The sequence below is a fragment of the Peromyscus californicus genome, unplaced genomic scaffold (genome assembly GCF_007827085.1).
Source record: "Peromyscus californicus insignis strain IS unplaced genomic scaffold, ASM782708v3 Scaffold_21__1_contigs__length_65335640, whole genome shotgun sequence".
Lineage (NCBI taxonomy): Eukaryota > Metazoa > Chordata > Mammalia > Rodentia > Cricetidae > Peromyscus > Peromyscus californicus.
Genome location: NW_026294514.1, coordinates 42,782,778 through 42,803,512, shown reverse-complemented (window position 1 = coordinate 42,803,512; position 20,735 = coordinate 42,782,778). Strand labels below are relative to the sequence as shown.

General features: G+C 44.5%; 1 protein-coding gene across 11 annotated transcripts in view; it reads right to left on the bottom strand.

Annotated features, from left to right (window-relative positions):
• The window catches only part of Ptprm (protein tyrosine phosphatase receptor type M), a 715,625-nt gene that overhangs the window by 74,712 nt on the left and 620,178 nt on the right, over positions 1-20,735 (bottom strand). For all 11 annotated transcript variants that reach the window (XM_052750180.1, XM_052750177.1, XM_052750181.1 and 8 more), the window contains 2 exons: positions 3,790-3,866; positions 1,466-1,502 (listed from right to left, as the gene is read on the bottom strand). In XM_052750180.1, coding sequence (XP_052606140.1) covers positions 1,466-1,502; positions 3,790-3,866 — 114 coding nt within the window. The remainder of the gene's footprint in view (positions 1-1,465; positions 1,503-3,789; positions 3,867-20,735) is intronic.

Below are 20,735 nucleotides of genomic sequence, written 5' to 3'. Positions count from 1 at the left end.
CTCTGAATGCTTTAAACCAGCTCCGTGAGACTCAGGACGCCGCAGTGCAAAGGCTGTGCACAGAGTTGCTACACTGCATTGTTTGGGGGAATAATGACAAGGCAGAACGCTCTGGACACCCACAATGCACATTTCCCCCAAATGTTTTCAGTTCACGCTCAGTTGATCTGTGGGTCTGGAACCTACAGAGGAGTAACTTCCCAGCCATTTTTCCTAGGATGTAATGCTCTCCCAGTTTGGTCCTTAGATGCCCCAATGAAGACCCTTAGTTCCCAGCCTAGTACTACTAGGGGAAGATGAAGGTGGAAGCTTTAGAAGGCATCACAACATGTGAGGTCATAGGTCATCAAGGGATGTTGGGACCCAAGCCCTTCTCTCCTTTCCTTTTCTGTTTCTCTAGCACGAGGTGAGGAACGTCTTTCACTGTACCCTTGTAATGACGTACTGTGTGGCCATAGACCCTAAGCAATGGGGACAGTTAGTCATAGACTAAAACTCCTAATGTAGCAAAATGAACCTGTTTACTTTATAGGTTGATTGTCTCAAGTCTTTTGTGATATTGTAAAGCTAAGACAGATAAATTACTAGAAACAATGATTAACTTAAAAAAATGGAGAAATACATGTTCTTCAGCCTTGCTGGGTCTTCTCTGTGTGTTAGCACCTCTTTAGTTCATCTCATATCTATTCACTAAGTTATCGTTTAGGATGACCCATACACCCTTCAGAGATGAGCACCCTCATGTGCTACAGAGACCATCACATAAAGACTATCGCCATGACGACCCTTTTGAGCATTTCCTCTAGCTTTCTTTCACTTCCCTTACTGCAAATGATTTGCCTTCTGCCTTGGAAGTGTGAGTTTCCTGTTATCAAGTCTTCAATCATGACCATTTATCATTCTCAAGTCCTGTTGATCTGCAGCCATCTCATTAGAACAGCCCCACCCGTTTCCAATTGTGCTAACACTTCACCTGTGCCTCTCACTGGAGTTCCGTGCAACGTGACTACCCAGATACATGCAGGCCACCTCACAGCTGTCCCCTAAACTTAGCTACTGGATTAATTGTGACTCCCTAGCAGAGACTCCCACAGTTCTGTGGACAGACAGGAGTCAATACATACTTATTAAAGGGCATTCTTCTTCCCCACCTCTCTCCATATCCATATAGAGGATATAGAATATATTCTTGCAAATGTCAGACTAATTCCTAAAGCATTTAGATTGAATTCAATAATGAGTCAGTGAACACATTTCTTTAATGATCTCAACATGAAGTTCTAAATAAGTGCCTACAGCACCAAAACGTCTGTTGGGAAAATAAGGGCACATGTGTCAATGGTTAGCAACACAATATACTGCATGTGAAATGTAAAATACTTTCATGAGGGTGTGGGTGATAAGCTTGAAGTGATTCAGACTAGCAAGCAACAAAAGACAGGCACAAGAGCCAAAATAAACTTACCTTGGGTTGCGATATAATGATTGGGTCGATGGTAGCCCTAAAAAATGAGAAAGAATATTTGATAAATTTAAAGTCAATGAGCAGCAGAGAAATCACACACTGAGTCTGTGGGAATGACCGTGCATTCAAACACCAACCCCTGCAGCACTCGATAGCTCAGATGCTGGACACAGGATTCTTCAGTTTGTCTTACTAAAGGAAGGGGCATCAAGTACAGCCCTCTGGATGGTGTGCAGGAAGTGCAAGGAACTTCATTACACACTGGCTATGAGATGATGGATGAGCAGCCAAAGCTATCAACTTATGGATTCTCTGAACTAAAATGACCAAGACCCTTATGAAGGTGTGAATGCCTGGGAATATGCAATAGGACTTTGTCTGCATTTGGGACGTTATTGGCAAGGTGCCAAGGACTTAACACATACTCTGTTCTATCAGTGTAGACAGTTCCATCAATAGTAACGCTCAGAGCCATTCTCAAACACTGCTCATACCATGACACAATGCTGCAGCAAGAGCCGGGGTTTAAAGTAGAGATTGTACAAGACTCCCCCCTTTACTCATGACCCCATAGGAAGCAGGAAAGATTAAACTGGACACAAAGAAACTGGGAGGCAAAGATATCACAGGAGAAGTTATCTGGGAAAGATAAAAGTCAGTTCAGAGAAAATTACTTCTAGTAACATACTGCATCATCGTGGACCTTAATACATTTCTGTCCCTGGAGATTACCCTAAATATTGTTCTCAAAGATAACTGGAAAACAGAAAAAAAAATTGGAGAGAAAATAAAGATTCCTCAGACACCTTAAATGCCCATCTGTTAGGTTATTTTTGCTCTTGAGTCAGCAGCAATGAGTAAGAAAGGCAGAAATTTTGCAACACAACTGACTTGCCTCACATCTCAAAAGACAGCATTGAGACCAACATTACATAGAATTCCCTAGAGAATTACTCATTTGTCAGCTGTTGAATGCCACAAGGGAGAGAACATGGACTTCCTCATTCTGCAGGTCTATTGCCTTAGAAGGTGTCCAGGAGACAGGAGGGACACATGTGATGAACTGAGCTAGCCCACGCTGTCTCAGGCTAGCCCATGTTACTGACCGCCTTAGTCATTGTTCAGTTCCCATTTGTATCATTGATCAGCTGAAGATTCCCTTAAAATTCCGTGCTGGTTGGCTTGTCAACTTGATACAAACCCGGACATATCTGAGAAGTGGAATCTTAATTGAGTAAAAAAAAAAAAAAAAAACGCCGCTAAAAGATCAGCCTTGTAGGCAAGTCTGTAGGGCATTTTCTTGATTAATGATTGATGTGAGAGGGAATAGAATGAGACACTTTGGGGAATGGGGTCTAAACAAAAGTCATTTGTGTTTCATGTCCCCCTTATCCACATAGCCTAAAGGCAATCTGTACAGTAATTTAATTCTGCGGGAAACAACGCTGGTGTGTTATGGCTGAAGATGTATGGAGGCCCTTCGTCATTGGTGACACTAAGCTGTGTGTTGTGCTTTGACTGCAGTTTGTCACATATGGTGGGTGTGGAATCTTCCAGTTGTGTGGCCTTGTGTCAGCCCTGGAAAAGTTTGGACTCTGGAGGATTTTGGATTGGGGGATTAGGGATGCTTAACACACATGTGGGTAAGATGGGTCTCTGAAAATGCTAATGGACTGAAAACCTGGCCTAGCCCAGCCACATGCCTGGGAATGCCGAGGAAGTGAATCTGTTCTCCGAGGTTTGTGCCTTGCACGGCCCCATACAATACGGCCCCTGGATTTCCTACCTCTGATTTCATTCATTCTTTCAACTGAAAACAAGCTGTCTTTTAAAGAATTTATCCTAATGTAAGACATTAAGTTAACATGACGCAGAATGAACAAGGCAGCCATCTTCAATAATTAAACAGCTTGCATATTTAATGACATGCCTTGCCTGCCTTGGAAGTCCTGGTGAACAGCTGTGGATGACTTTGAAGGCAACTTAAAAGTACAGCGACAAGAGGCTGCAAATCACCGCATTAGGAATTGGACGGTTTTGTCCCATTAATATGCAAACATTTTTTTAAGTTGTTGACAAAAATGTAAAAATATCTTTTTAGTCTGCCTAAGCATGGGTAGGCAAAGGGGGTACAGAAAGGAACTAAGATGTTTATCCCCAAACAGGCTTACTTGAGACGGCAGTGACTGCACTCTGTGGAGTGTGGGGAACACTGACATTTGCTCGTGGATGGTCACTGACACACGTCTACTAACTGTGCAGCAGATTTGGGGTGTGGCGTGTGTCAGAATGTTTGGATTTATTGATAATTTTAAAATACATACATCGATGTAATTGCCATTGATATAATCCGAATTGTTGTCACCTTCCAGCATCTGCAGCCGAACCCGTGAGTGATCATCTGCAAAAGGAAACAGAAGACAGCCATGAACAAAGGCGATCCCACGGCTGCCCTCGGCCTTAGAGCTTCTGTGCAGCACAAAGACCCTCCCCAAGCACGGGTCTGCTTTAAAGATGGCTGTGGCTTGGAATTTGACATTCTTTGCAGGCTTAGTGCCAAGCCTGTAGTGTTACTGGGAATTAGTGGCTCCAACTGGGGAGATGGGAATGCTAACATGAGAATGCTCCACCATCTACTTCCTATCAAGATGATTCACCTTACCACAGGGTCAGAGCAATAAAGCATACTAATAATGGACTGGAACTCTGAAAATGTGAGCCCAAAGAAACCTTTCTTCTTTTTAAGTTTGCTTATCTCAAGTATTTTGTGACAGTAATAGAAAGCCCACTAACAAGATAATAAATATCACACACCTTCTAAACTTCCCATTTTGCTATTAAGGTTGGAATCTATAGTTCCTTATTTTTTAAAAAAAATAACAAATCTTCCTATTTTTTTTGATAACTGAAACACACAGAATACTATAAAAGCTAGAGACTCATACTCTTAACCAAGAGTTATTTCTTAGAAGTTTGAACAGCTTCACTAAATCACATACAAGGCTTCAGATGCTGAAGGCTGCCTATAACGTTCACCTTAAAGATAATGGCTACCAATCCTCAGCCCAGCCTTGCGGGAAGTTTGGATGGAGTCTGTCCTAGATGAGGTTTTATCTGCCATGATAAAGACCATGACCATAAACAACTTGGGGAAGAAAGAGTTTATTGCAGCTTATAACTCTCAAGTTGCATGCCATCACTGAAAGAAGTCAGGGTAGGAACTCAAGGCAGGAACCTGGAGGCAGGAGCTGTTGCAGAGGCCAAAGAGAGGTGCTCTTTGCTAGCTTGCTCCTCATGGCTTGCTCATCTTGTTTTCTTACAGAACCCAGGACCAAGAGCCCAGAGTGGCACCACCCACAATGGGCTGGGCCCTCGCACACCAACTGTCAATTAAGACAACGCAACGCAGGGTTTTCCACAGTGACCTGGGCTCTCCCACATCAATAATCAACAAAAAACATACCACAGGCTTGCCCACAGGCCAATCTAGTGGGACATTTAGTCAATGAGGTTCTCTCTTTCCAGATGATGCTGGCTTGTAGTTAAGGTGATGTGAGAGTAGCCAGCACAGAGGCCTAGCTCTATGTAGTTTTCTAGCTTTCCTTCTGTGCCCGAGGGTATCACCAAGTAAGAGCAATGTTGTGACCACCAGCCTTAGCCTCATCTGGAGAAGGAACTGGCAGAAACTGCCAGGAACCAGGCTGTTTCCAGACTGAAGAACAACAAACATCACCAAGCACTAATCCTGACAAACAGGAAGCAGCATGTGGGGCTGGAATTGTTTAACAGGTATATTAACATTTCCTGAACGGAAAAATGTCTGTACATGTACTATTCATTATCTCAGTTACTTCCCTGAAAATCTGACTTTTAAGACGGAAAACTCTGGCAGTCCCATGTCCCTCAACGCCCATCACTAGTTCTGTACCTGGGGCACAATATGCACCACCAAAATGTTTTTTTGAATGAAAAAAATGCAAAAATTATTTTTGAAAAGTACGTCCTTTACACTACCTCCTGAAGTGAAGGGTGTGTCTGAGCTTGCCTGGATTCAAACCTCGGTACTGAAAAAAAAGGGCTTTGGCCAAGGAGTGAGTCTCTTTCTATGTAAGCACTCTCTGAAACCCAGTGTTGAGAACGGATCAGAGCCAGCTCCCTGAAAGGAAGCTCTGTGGTCACTGAGGAGTGAGGTGGCGTGACACAGGATTTGTCAAATCCCATTGCCATTGTCTGGGAGAGTGAGACCCTTACCAAGCTGCCAACACCTTCCTCTGAGGCTCACAGGACCCAACATCCCATCTAGTTTGGTGAGTGAGAAAGAAGTATGCCATGTGAGGCAGGGGTCAAGAGAGATGTGGAGGATGGGCCACCACGCCTCTTCATCCATGGCCAAGGGCTGACTTGAATCTACTCCTCCACTTGGTAGACTAATGGGCAGAGTCAGGATTTCACCTCAGGCCCTGAAGTTCACCTCAGGTCCTGCGGGATGAAAATTCTCTTTGCAGTCACTGGTGGGCGTAATGCCATCTGTATCAGTTTTCTAATTCCATCCTTGATGAAGGCCCCTCTCTTCTGGTCACATTAGACAGTATTTCATGTCAGAGCCTCGCAGTGAGTCAGGCCTCAATGCTTATCTGGAATGTGGTCACTAACCAGGCTAGACAAGCCACAGGAAGAATCCAGAACAGCGGTTCTCAACCTTCCTAAATGCTATGACCCTTATGTTGTGGTGACCCTCAACCATAAAATTATTTTCATTGCTACTTCATAACTGTAATTTTGCTACTCTTATGAATTTTAATGTAAGTATCTGTGTTTTCTGATGGTCTTAGGTGACCTCTGTGAAAGGGGTCTCGACCCATAGGTTGAGAACGGCTGATCTAGAGGCAGCTGTGCCTTGTTGCTCTGCTCCAAGAGAATCTGGGGTGGAGGTTATATATATATGCGAGGCTAGAGGCTACCCACAGCAAGTGTGTGGCTGAAGGTCTCTCTTGGTGGGTGAGAGTCCTCCACTTGGGATTTGGGGCCAGGAACTCCCCCACTTTGTGCTATAGTTTCCTTCTCTGTTAACAAGGATGAGTGGAGTCCATGCCACACAATCAACGTGAGCATTAAAATGACACATGTAAAGGGATTGGAAAGAAGCCAGTGTACAGTAAGCAACAAATCTATGTGGGCTATTATTATTGTGTGTTGTTCAATGACGACTGGCACGCTCCATTTTCTCACTCTTCACAGCTGTTTGCTGGACAAGGTGACAGTACTTTGGGAATGGAGCTACATGGAATCAGGTTTCCTCATGGCCACCTACTTTAAGGATCAGAACGAGTGTGTTTGGAACCAGTGTTTCCCTATGTATATCTTGCCTGTGTTAGCAGCTGGGGGGAGGTCAGCTGTGGGTGTGATGGATGTGTGTGGACTGTTACAGTCTATGTTTGCCAGAAGAGCGCATGCACATGCATGGCCATTTATTTCAGAGAGCAGCCTAGACATTTCTGAATGTCTGCTGAAGTCACCAGAGCTTCTGAGAAAAAGGTGCCCAAACAGAACCCAACTGAAGCTGTTCTGCATATTATCAGGCTCTTAGCTAGCTCCCCGAAAGGGAGAGGACATGATCTTACCTTCTGTAAGCTTAGGTAGATCTTCAATTTGCCTCTTCACTGATATCTATCTATCTATCTATCTATCTATCTATCTATCTATCTATCTGTCTGTCTGTCTGTCTGTCTGTCTGTCTGTCTGTCTATGTGGTAAACATGTCTTTTTTCCCTACAGATCAGACCTACTTAAGGATAGTAGCCATATATGTCATATAAAACATTATGCATACTATTTAAGCATATACACAGGAGATATCTATCATCTCTTTTCTCTACCCTGCTTACAATTACCTTTATTATTTTATGAATAAGGGGGAAAGACCAGCTCACAAAGAGGTATCACTGTATACCCACTGGCAAGTGTCACGGTGCCAAGTGTAGGTGAGGGTGTGGCACAATAGGAACTTTCAGATGCTGATGGTGAATGTGAACATGATTGCAAACACCCAAAAAAGAATTTGTTATTATGTAAAGATGAAGACACCCATCCTATGTGCCAGTGGTAACAAGTGGATACTGTGTGCATCCTGATGGGGAAATAACAATGTACCTAGCGACATTGTTTACAATTAAGAAAAATATTAATAACTTATCAAGTGGGATGCTATTTGGTAATGACATGAATGAACTACAGTTACATACACAAACTATATAAACACAAGCCACACCAAACGGAAGCCACACACAGGAGACACTGGCAACGTTCTCTGTTGACCTTTCTGCATAGACGGAATGTTCTACATCACTGTTCTTCAGCACAGCAGTCACCAGACATGCATAGTGACTGAGCACATGGACTGCAGTTAGAGGGAGGAATTGATTGATTTTAAATTAAAAAAAACTATGTGCATAGGTATTTTGCCTGCGTGTATGTCTGTCTGTGTACCATGTGTGTACTTACAGAGGCCAGAGAGGGCACTGGATCCGCTGGAACTGAAGTTGTGACCCATCTTGTGGGTACTGGGAATTGAACCCAGGTCCTTTGGAAGAGCAGCCAGTGCTCTTAACTGAGGAGTTATTTCTCCAGCCCCTGACTTTTTAATTGTATTTAATTTCAATGACTTTAAGTTTAAATAGCTATGTGTAGCCAAATAGCTCCCATATTGTGGACTTAGTATGACAGGAAGAGTAAAATGCCCAACTTACAATTTCATAACAATTACATGTTAAAATGCTAGTATTTAGGCTATATTGGGTTAAAGAATATATGTTATTTTGCACTTATTTTTTGTATGTTTCTATGCAGTATACCCATTAGCAATGTTAAAATGTTTTATATGGGGCTCATATAATACTACATATTCTATTTTTCTTTTCTGGGATGATTCTTCTGAGAGGTACTCAAAATATAGGACAAAAAGAGAAAATTGTTACTGTAAGATCTTCATAGACTCTCTGTTGCTATCTCTGTCTCTGTCTGTCTGTCTGTCTGTCTCCCCCCACTGTGTGTGTGTGTGTGTGTGTGTGTGTGTGTGTGTGTGTGTGTGTGTGTGTGTGTGTGTGTTACATCTAACTCAGGACTCATGCATGCTAGGGAAACACACGATCACAGAACCATATCCCCAACCCAGTAGTCACTATTTTAGTGGCTGGAGCAGTAAGCTGTGATCCGAACAAGGTACAGTGGGGTCTTGTGGGGTGCTGACTCCTCTCTAAGTCCAGACTTGATCAGTGGTTTCATCAACCTTTGCTTTACAATAATATGCTCAAGGGTTTACTTTGAAGATATTATGTATGTGAAACACAAGACACAAAAAAATAAAAGGGCAAAGAGTGTGGGACACTGCTCATGAGGTTCCATGATGGGAAACTACACAAAGAAATAGAATGGGCATTATTTGGGGCTGGGCTGAGGGCAGAATGGAGAACTGTTTAGAAACTCTATGTAGAGTTTTGAATTTGCAGGATGAAGAGAGTTCTGGAGATGGCTGGTAGCGATAGTTGTTCAAGAGTGTGAGAAGGCAAATGTTCTGCTGTATGTGGTCCACACAACTCAAAGACAACATGGCCACACTTAGTGCACCCTTCGTCCATTCTCTGCTACAACCCCGATCTCCACGGCAACAGCACATTCAAGGATGGAAAGGACATTCACAGACTTCCAGTCTTAAGAGCCCTTTGTTGGAAAGATCTTCCCGACACGGGCTTGCTCCCTTTCTCTGGTGATGTACAGGCAATAGTAGTAGGGACTCTAGCTTGCTAATGGAGAAGTCATACATTATTGATGTCCATTTGCTAGAAATGTCCAAGAATTAGAAAAAGGTTATGAAGTATTCTCTCTTTCAGTGTTAAAATAAGTGTGAACAGCAAGAGTTGAACCTACCTGCCAGGATGATACAAATGTTCCTTGGTGTATGTTTTCGGTCTGTCTCAGAACTGCAATAAATATCCAAATCAATGGATATTTATATTCTTTCTATAAAATGTCATACTCTTTGCATATAACCTATGCAAACTCCCCTGCATACTTTAAATTATCTCTATAGGGTACGATGCTCTCTCATATTGTTTAGGGAATAATGACAGGAAATCAGCACTGATTCAGTACAAACACGTTTCCCCAAAGATTTTCAATCTGATATTGGTTGACTCTGTGGATGTGGTACCTAGTGATATGGTGAACTAACTACACCTTAGCAGTGAGGATGGGCTACAGGAGCCAGTCTATAGAGAGCACAGGGAGGTACTTCACCTTGCAAAGCAAAGTCGTCATCATGTGATTATGTTTCTTTGTGACTGTGGGTGTGCTAGTTAGTTCTAATTGTCAACAAATTAGAATCGCCCGGGGGGGGGGGGGGGAAGGGCCTTGAAGAGTGACTGTCAACATCAGGTTGGCCTGCGAGTATGTGATGATGTTAATTGACATGGGAAGACCCAGCTTGGGGTGAGTGCCACCGTTCCCTGGGTTGGGGTCTTAGACTCTATGGAATCGGAGAAAAAGAGGCGAGCATGAGTAAGCATGCATGTGTTCACTGCTTTTTCTTCTCTGCCCCTGACTGTAGATGTGACTGGCTGTTTCACTTCTTGTTGACTTGATTTCTCCACAAAGACAGACATGTGGGGACTCAGGACTACGGGCTAAAGCTAAACTTTTTTTCCACCAACTTACTTTTCTCAGGGTATTTTTATCATAGTAACTGAAAGGAAGCTAGTTAATCCCCCATCCTTTTGTAAGCTTGTGTGAAAAGCATCCTTCCTAAAGAGCAATGCAAGAAATAGGAAAGCATCCACCACCCACACGGAGCCATCGAAAGGGGCAATGTGAGGGACACTCCTAGGTCCAAGGCTTCTGTCCCCTGCTGCCAAGATACTTAAGAATGACGAATGACGCAGCACAGACACTGTGGCTTCCAGCATCTTCCTTGAAGTCTACTAGTCAGTGAACCGCAAAGTCAACATTGACTGTCGGGAACAAGCAAGTAGGATGCATCACCAGATTTTTTTTTAAATCAGATATATATTGAGATGAATAGATTACAACTATTCTTTAGGGAAACTCAGTTATTCTCTGGGATAATCTTGAAGCTAAGTCATATCAAATGTTTATAAGGAAATGCCTATCAGACATTTCTAGCATGTACCAAATACTAGAGTCATCCAGGAAAAAGAACCAAAGACACACTGAGCACCCATGGACAGTCCCTGTTCTGAAGGCCACCAGCTGGGCCTTTCAGAGGGGCCTTTCTAGGCTCAGGATCTGGGTATGATTGTTGAATGGAGGAGGTGGTTTGGAGAATTCCACTGTTCATGTATAAAATTTGGGAAACCCAATGGGATCTCTGGCTAACAGGTATTAGCTGCAAAAGTGATATGGTCAATACTTCAAGGACTTACTATTTCTGGAGGTCCCAACTAGTTGATTTTGAGATGACTCAAACATTAGCATTATTAATGCCAATCTAAGTATCTACCCCAGCATGAAGGATTTTCTCCTGGTTATTCTAAAGCTCTTTTATGTTCTTACTTTGTGTTGAATGAAAATATCAGAATCTTCAGAATCCCAGATACCGTCATTTGAAAGATGACCCTTTCAAGTGGACTCAGACAACTTTGACTCTGCTGAGCTTTGGTAAGGAGGAGGTGCCATGGCCTCCTCTCACAAGAGTATTGGGAAGATCGAGTACGGTCATGCACATCAGTTCCTGGAGCCTGGCCCTGTTCATTGCTGTATTAGTCAGATTTTCATTGCTGAGACCAGACACCTGAGAGAGCAACTGGAGAGAGTAAGTTCCAAAGCTTCAGAGGCCTTGGTCCATCCCAGTGTGAGAGAGCGTGGCAGAGCAGAGCAGACAGGAACACAGGGAAGGCCCGGGGCAAGAAACAGCACCAAAGGCGACACCTGCAGTGGCCTACTTACTCAACAGGGCTCACCTCCCCACCTTCCCACTTCTCAACAATGCCACCATGGCATGACTCCATCAAGGGTCATATCTATCCACTGTCTATGTTAGAGTCTTCAGGATCAACCACTCCCCCAGGTCCATCAGCTGGGAACCATGTTACTTCCTGTAACGGTTCCTATCATGAAGAGTCACCTCTTTTATGTGGATAAATGTGACATTCTAGCAGAAGTTGCATAATAGGATTCAGGTCACTGAGAGCAGGAGGTCAGAGAATAGCCAAGCTGGGTGAACTAATGACTCCAAGCAGCCAATCTCTTGGGGGGGGGGACAGGAACAGGGGCTAATTTTAAAGGGAAAGAGGAAAAGGTCTGAGTCATACTCACCAACTCCCACATCCGAATCCCCAGGCAGCTACTCAGTAATGTTTCTCATTTCTGTGCCATGTACCACAGAGCTGAAGGTCCCAGACTCTGGAGGCAGAATCCCAAAGTGAACCTCACTCAGCCTGTCACTTTCTGGTTGTGTGACCCTGAACAAGCAAACTTAACTAATGCCTTGATTTCCCCGACTGTAAAATGGGAGTAGTAATACTGCTGACAGTTTACAGTGTGAGGATTCAGCGAGTTAATATAAACGTGTTCAAAAGTGTCAGCTATACGTAAGTAAGTAAAAGCTAGCAGTCACTTTTAGGACTGTAAATGACACACTGTAAGACCAGCTCATTCGTGTCACCTGGCCTATTTCGTCTTTGCCTCTCTGTCAGATCTATGCTGACAGCACCTTTTCTAAAACACATTTTTTCCCCCCACCACCTTAATCATTCAGTGGCATCAACCGTGAACTGAGCAACGGTGGATCACATAAGCAAAGGACTGTTAATACAGTCATTAAAGGGGATTGCTCTGGCTTTAGTTTATTTACCTGGGAAGGCTACTGTGGCAGAGTGAAGAAGAGCAGGTCACAAGCCATCACATCAAATTGTGTGTGTGTGTGTGTGTGTGTGTGTGTGTGTGTGTGTGTAGTTTGCCCTTCTTATCTGCCTGCTCCACAGCCACAGATGCAGCCAAATTGAGAATATTAGAAACGTGTGTTTGTGTTGAATCAGTACATTTTTCTTTTCCTGTGATTATTCACTGAACAACACACTGAAACATCTCTTCATCCAGCATATACCTCTTGTTAAGTATGACAAGTAGACCAGAGATTAAGTGTCACTGTTAGTAGGTGTCCCTACATGCCATTATGCCCTGCTCTCTGAAACGGACTATGTGCATGTAATGACACACAGTGTGGCAACCGGAAGGAGAGAGTTTCTCTGAGATTTGATGTGATTTTACGTACTGCAGCTGTCTACATGCTTTATATTGTCTGTATAATCAGAAAAAATGCTGACTCTGTTTTTATTAGAAAACAAAACCAACAGAAATAAAAAAAATTAAAACAAACAAACTAAAGAAACAAAGCCAGTAACTCATGGCTTGGAGAGAAAAGCCCAGGGTAAACTTAAACAAATGTTAGCAGGGTTTCAATCATGAAGATGGCACGCTGGGTCATTTCCTCAACTTTACTGTACACGTTTTCTGTAACTCGTATGCACTGCTGTTTTAATTAGAGAAAAAGAAGTTATTTTCCATGCATGCCTGGAATCCAACTAAAGCACAAGTAGTATTTACATTATCATCACTGCTCAGTGTTCTCCATCATGAAATTAACACACTCAGCTGTTTTGTGAAACTCAATCTGCATAAAGAATGTGATTTCCCCCAAAACTTTAGCTAGAGGAACCAGGGTAAATGCTTCAAAATGTCCCCAAACTATATTCTAGCTTCCCATATAACTCCCAGTATCAATCTCATTCCTGATCTCCTTTGATTTCACCAGAGTACATGGCCTATCCACCCATCAGCCACCTGTCCATCTATATGTCTCTGTATATGACTCCTTTATCGTCTGATTCCATATTCCATCCAGGTTTTGGGTTGGTCAGTTACTTTCCTTGAATGTACCCTTTCTCACTTGGGGGACTGATCTGTTAGGGTAAGAAACTGGTTCATGAAGACCTGGTTTATAAAAACTACCACTTATTATTACCATTGGCCTGCGCTTTCTACGTGTACATGTCCCCATGTGCACGGGAGGTGTGCCCTCTGGTGTTGAAGGAGGTCTACACGTGTAGCCAGGAAGGAGACGGGAGCGGGAAGGAAGGATACTGAAGAGAGGTGCCAAGATACAGTGGACAAGGGGAGTAGGTACCCGTGCTCTATAGCACAATGGTGGCAATGATCACTCCTCACAATTTACTCTATATTTTGCCAAGACCTGGAGGAGATGGTGTCAAAGTTCCCTGATAAACATTGAAGGATGAGAAAGGCTCATTACCCCATATTATGTGTATATGTGCTGGAGAGTCATACTGTACAGCCACCAATGTGTAGAATTATTATGTATCAATGGAAAGAAAAAGGAAAGCTCAGAAAACTGTCAAGGGCTTAAGGAAAAAAAAACTAAAGTAAAACAGGTCTTTATGCCCCAAATCCTCCAAACATGGTATTTATACCTTTTTATCAAATAACATTATTTAAAAATACCCCAAGTAGCTGCAAATGCTTTCACGCTTTCCTATTATACAGAACAATATTGGTAATGGCTTTATAATTTTAACCTCTGTGTGATCAGATATTCTCCCAGTGGCAGAAAAAGAGCCTGAAATTTACAAGCTTTCATCTCTAACCAGTTCTCTCTCTCAGCTAAATATTGATGACATAGTCAAGTTAAATATTGAATCAGAATTATAGCAACCTAAGTAACATCCGGCCTCTGAGAGGCAACTCGAAATTAATTGAATTCTCGGTGACTTCTGCAAAGCCTGGCTTTGCTCCTTCTTTGGTTACATCCGGCCAAGGACTCTGCTGCACCCATGGCAAGGAATAGCCTGTGAAAGGGGCTGGGGTGAGCATCACTAGGAAGGGTACTTGGCATGCTCCCCATTGCTGATTCCACTTGTTTCCACCAGACACAAAGCTCTGAGCACCAGGAGGCCATGCTGGGTCCGACTGCAGGGGTCTCTGTATGAAGATCCCCCTCTTGCTGTTGGTTGACTGGTACCTTGCCTTGTCTGTGGCTTCTCCACTTACCTCCTCTGCCAGTCTTACTCTGTACTGTTCAGAACCTTCCAGGGATCCCTGACTCCAGTTCTTGGCTTTTCTGAGTTTTACCCCACATCTTCCCGAACACTGCCTCAATCTGCACCGTCTGTTCACCTGAATTTAATGCTAAAGGATCCTGTATCCCAGTTCCTTCTCGTCTTAACAAAACACTTAGTCCCTTCCTTCCCTCTGCCCTGATTTTCACAGCCGAGCCAGAGGATGACAACTGTAAATGGTCTTTACAGACCTGCTGGAGTTGCTCAATTAGCAGAGAGAGAACAACTTGGCTCCGATATAAAAATCCTGGAGAAAAGGTCTTCAACCCGGGCCATCAAAATTGGGTTTCTGGTTAATGCAATCTGGAGGGGAAGATGAGGTCAAGCAGCCCTCTCTTGGTTACTGATGAGCACATGCACTGGGGAAGCAGGGCTGGCTCTGGCAGGGGCAAACTCAGAATGGACCTTTCCTCCCCTCCCTAGCGAGGATGTGCTTGCTGCCACCTTCAGCACCAAGTCAGTCCCATCGGGACTCCAGCATCACCCAGCCTCCGCATGGTCTGCGGTTACAGTATCCCCTCCCCAGGGTGGGCTCTGAGGTCGCCATGTGCTCCGTGTGTCTCCTCCACAGACTCTCACTGTGCCCCTCTCTGCCTATCCAACGCCTCCCATCTGCCCTGTGACTTACTAACTCATTGCTGGCACCAGGCTCCTCTCTTACCATCCTCAGAGCCCTTTAACTGTCCATCAACGGCTCACTTGAGTGTTACAACATCTCCCCAAACTACACAGCTTCCCACGTTACTGCCAAGCCCAAGCCCATTCCTGATCTCTCCTTCAGATTCGTTCTCATCTTAGTACAGAGCCTAGCCATCCACCAGCCTCCCGTCCATCTGTCTCACCCTTTATCTATCTGACCCCCACATTCTATCCAGATTTTTTTTTTTTTGGTGAGTTACTTTGTTTGAATTTACAACATACATTTTCTCACTTGGGTGACTGAAGATCTCTGAACTGATAGATTTTTTTTTTTCTGATCGATTTTCTATTTCACAGTTTGATCAAAACTTCCCAATGCATGTTTGACCAACAACCAATTCTCATTTAGTGAAATTCCCTTTTTGTCTACTAAAGAGTAAATGTCATAATGCGCTCGAGGACATGGTTTGGATTCTCCCCCTCCTTCTCTCTTTCTGCCTTTTAACTCTCACTGTCCCATTCCAACCACCCAGCTTTTCTTCAGCTCTCAGGTCCCCCCACCCACTGTGTGGCAGCATAACAGATTGGCTCATATGATGTCCCCTCTGCCTCAGTCTTTCTCTCCTTAACCCTTCATCTTGTCAAGTTCCATGGCACACCCTGAGGGAGGCGTTCCCACACCTTAAGTAAGTCCCTCTCCACAGATCAAGCTTTAATGGAATCACGGTTGTGCCCACAAATGTATCTCACTCATTTGTATCATCACATGATTCCTTCCACAGCTCCCCTACTTCTGCCCTGGGACTGTCAGGTTCGTGAGGGTAGGGACTCTATCACCTTTTGTCACTGTAGTTAATTACCCCAGTGCCTCCCGCCTGAGATTCCCCTCAGACCTCTCTGCTCTGGCAACACTGGCTTCCTGTTCTCACCTTGTGGATGCTGCTATCTTCATCCTCTGCGTCAGGTTCTGGCTTGCATCATCATCTCTCAGGAAGGTCCTCCTGGACCACATTCTACAAACTGAAACTTGCACCCCACACCATCACCTTCCCTGCTCTGTTTTCTCATGCCAGCATCTCTTTGCAATGCACATTCTATATCGTGCTCCTAGTGACTGCCCAGACTGCTCTACAGCTGTACCATCATCCTGTTTATTTGGTGCCCGGCTCGGTTGCTGACATCTAGAACAGTGCCTGGTTTATTTGAAGCACACAGGTCAATGTAGGTGGAGAGAGGGATTTCAGCTCGGCTCAGGACCAGGCACACGGTAGTTAAATATGTATTTGTTGAATAAATGGCAAAGAAGAAGAGAGAGAATCTGCCTGGGAACTTGGTGCCTATGGATTCTGGCTCATTCTCTTCACTACCAGTACCCCATAATGGGGAGCAGCTGCAAAGGGGTTGCCTCGTTAGCTGGGAGATTTGGTGTTTGCCTTTGCTTGGAGTTAATTATAACTGGGAATCATTGAGAGGATTAGAAGGGCTTTGTCTGTGTGTGTGGTGGTGGTAATGGCGGACGGAATGCTAGCTTCGATTTGGAAAGGGCTTGCTCAGCAAATTTATAGTGTAAATAAAGGAAAAGTTTAACTTACTTAAGAGCAAAGCCAATAAACAGTTTTGAAGCGCCATTAGCACCATTTTATATGCAAACACTGTTGCGAAACAATGAATGTGATCATTACAAGCTTTTTTTATGTTCTTTGGAAAGCGCGGCTGAGAATCTCTATGATATGCACACTGAATCCCACAATTCCTCATGCCAAGAGGAGGGGCTGTCCACAATGCCTTGGCTCCAGGAGGCAGACATCTCAGTAAGGGGAACTGGCCTTCCTGCATTTATAGAAATCTTTAGGGAGACAGAATGCCAACTGCCCTCCATGCTGATGCCTTATATACATGCGACATACACATGGGTCAGGTTAGGTAAGGGCTCTTAGCCTCTTTGCACATCTTCCATAAAAAGTCACTTCTCTCTCTCTCTCTCTCTCTCTCTCTCTCTCTCTCTCTCTCTCTCTCTCACTCTCTCTTCTCTCTCTCTCTCTCTCTCTCTCTCTCTCTCTCTCTCTCTCACACACACACACACACACACGCTCACACACATTAATGAAGCAGTTTCTCAATGGTACTACTCACACTAGTAGAAAGCAGTTTGGTGGATTCACAAAAATGGCTGAGGGCGCTCACTCTTGGGTGCCCTCCTCAGTGACCTCGCTCTCAGATCACATGGTCTCACACGGATACGGGGCAGAGGCCATTGCCCGGTGCTTCTCCTACTCACGACAAAGCTAGTGGTTTTTCCTCATGCATGTATGGTATCCCAATTCACATTGAGTACATCACTGGTTCTTAGGACCCGGATGCTCTATTGTAGAAGCATTTAACACCGGGCAGATGGTTCAAGTGATCAATGTCTCGGGGTACGTCAACACAGAACCCTGGGGATAGTTACACAACCAGCTAGTTTACAGACTTGCTACATCATAAATATATGATACACAGTCATATAAAAATATGCTTGCGTAAATAACGAGTTACAAATGACAGACAAATCTAGGGAGATTTTAGAAAATGTAGCAAACTGGAAGGAAAGGCGACTGTGTACTGAGAGGTATCTGAGAGACGGAAGGAGGGAGACTGGACGGAGCAGCTGGAGCAGGGAAGTTTCTGTGTGACTGTCCCTGGAGAGGCACACAGACAGGGCAATCCAAAGTGGAAATGCTGAGAGAGGACAAAGAGGAGACAGGATGGTGGGGACCCAGAAGATAGACAATGTGACATGCAAGGCCACAGGCAGCCAGGTCACACAAAGATGCATGCCACAGCCCAGCCTGTGGAGAGCTAGCTCACTCCCTGGTCACGGGGAAGGGGACCATTGAGGAGCACGGTGGCACTGCCATGGGAAGCCCCAAACTTCACAATACAGATCTGCTCAGTCTTTGTGTTTTTATTTTAAAGGACCCTGTCATCTTTCTAAGCCATAAAAGAATAAGACAGGAAGGGCTGGAGAGGTGGCTCAGCAGTTAAGAGCACTGGCGGCTCTTCCAGAGGACCTGGGTTCGATTCTCAGCACCCACATGGCAGCTCACAACTGTCTGTAAACTCCAGGGAATCTGATACCCATGTACACACATACATGCAGGCAGAACACCAATGCATATAAAATAAAGAAATCATTAAAAAAAAAGAATAAGACAGGAGCAGTGATGATGAAAAGATACCTTCCCCCACCACAGGGAGCAATGACGTCATTTTAATATTTGCTTCACTTGTACAGCACGTAACGCTCTCAGAAAATTACTGTCATTAAGGAGGTTCATGGCTCACCCAAGGTCACTCTGACAGAAGCATGATGGGACTCCAGATTCTGTTTCCCAGGCCCAAGGCCTCTGCTCTCCTGTCTTTCTGATCGCTGCTTCTCCCTCTAGCTTCCCCTCGGCCCCAGCAGGGCTTCAGCAATGTAGTTCCACTGGACAGTCCGACACCTACTATTCCCTGCCTACCTCGGCCTGTCTGGCTCTCAGGCTGGAAACCCCGGTGTCAGCAAAATGGAAGTTGGTTCCACTTCTGAGTGTATCTTCCGCGACACAGGCCACAGCCAGTCCTTCTGCCACAGCCCTGTCCTTTTCCCCTAGTTGTATGGCTTTTAAAATAGATACTTAAAATGGTAACTTTCTTTTGGGGATGGAAAGTGGCTCGAAGAGCAGTAGCTGCTTTTTCAGAGGACCCAGGCTTGATTCCCAGCACTTACATGGATGTCTACAACCACTTTTAACTCCAGTTCCAAGGGGGATCCCATGCCCTTTTCTGGCCTCCTCAGGCACAAGGCATGCATGTGGTGTAGACACATGTAGACACAAACAGAGACAGAGAAACAGACACACACACACACACACACACACACACACACACACACACACACACTCCTATCTCACGGTGTCCTTACAGAGAGTAAACAAGTTACATCTGTGTAAACTGTTGAGTGGTGTGCAATGTAGTAAATGCTAGCTTTCACAGGTTAACATATCCCCAGTAACAAGTGCTCAGAACCAGAAATGGGTATTTTGGGGTTCTGGAATACCTCATGAATAAATAAATACACACATACACATACATATATACATACATACATGTATATGTATGTACACACAAAGACACATACAGACACACATACACACCCCACACATATTCACAAGATCTCTTGGGGAGAGTACCCAAGCCTATGGTAAATTTCATTTATGTCTCTCACCCACCCTGTATGTACGGACCCAAGGTATTTTTATATAATTTAAAAAAATATCCTGCTGTGGAATAATTTCACGCTATGGAAATTTCCCACTTGTGGCATCTTCTCGTGCTCAAAAAGGCCCAGATTCTGGATGTCAGATTTCCAGAGTAAAGACGCTCAACCTCAGACATGTGCCCCTCAATATTTGAAAATATTTCTCTGTCTGGGGAGGTAGTTCAGTGTGTAAGAGCGTCTGCTGTTCAAGTCCCCAGGACCCATGTAAAAAGCCAGGTATGGCTGTACCTCACCTGTCGCCTTAGCGCTATCGGGGGAAGAGACAGAGCAAGGGCTTGCTGGCCACCAGCCCAGCTGTGAGCTCAGTGACAGATCTTGTTTTAAGGGAACGAGGTTGAGAAGGACACAACAGGACTCTCACAGCCCTCCTTGTATCTATGCATACCCACCCCCACATGTATGTGCACTCAAACACACCTCTGCACACACCCTCCCTTCAAAGTGTTTCACAAGTAACCCACAAGACAAGCATTAAACCAAACCTCATGGAGAAGCAGGCTTGGAGCACCACTGCCCCAAACTCCCTTTAACACGGCATGGCCTTCGGAATTCCCAGAACAAGGACATAGATGACATGGCATGGACTCTGTCACTTAGTGTGGGAAAGAATGCCTCATTGGGACTTTAATATGAAGGGGAGAGACTCTTGGCAAGGGTCTTGTGAGCCGTGAGAGAAATCTGGATTCGCCCACAAGACAAGGCTCCAGTGGATCTCAGAGACCGTAACTGGGAGGGCGCGTGTGGGCCAGGAAGGCCCATTTTCCTTCCGTTAATACAGAAGTGAATACGGAGTTAAGTAAGACCACGGTCACCTGCCCTCTGCTTGCTGACTCTGTCCAGAGGCAGAAACAACAGCTGATGTTATGATCTCTACACTGTTGGTGTTCAACACTCATCAGGTGTCCCAGAGGGCCAACTCACTTCACCAAGGGCAAGTCAGACTCCAGACCTCAGGGCACATTTCCTGCCCACAAATGACAGTGACACAGCCATGAAGCCCTAAGCAACCATGGTGAGTTTTAAAAACCAGCCAATAAAGCACACAAATTCAACATTCCTATCCTTGAAAATCCAGTAGTTTGCCTTTGTCTGTATCCAAAGGGAAGGCAAGGCTTGGCTGGAACCCTTTGTGTTCTGGGTAAGCCCTACTCTTTTCTCTGTCTAAAACATATCAACAACCTGTATT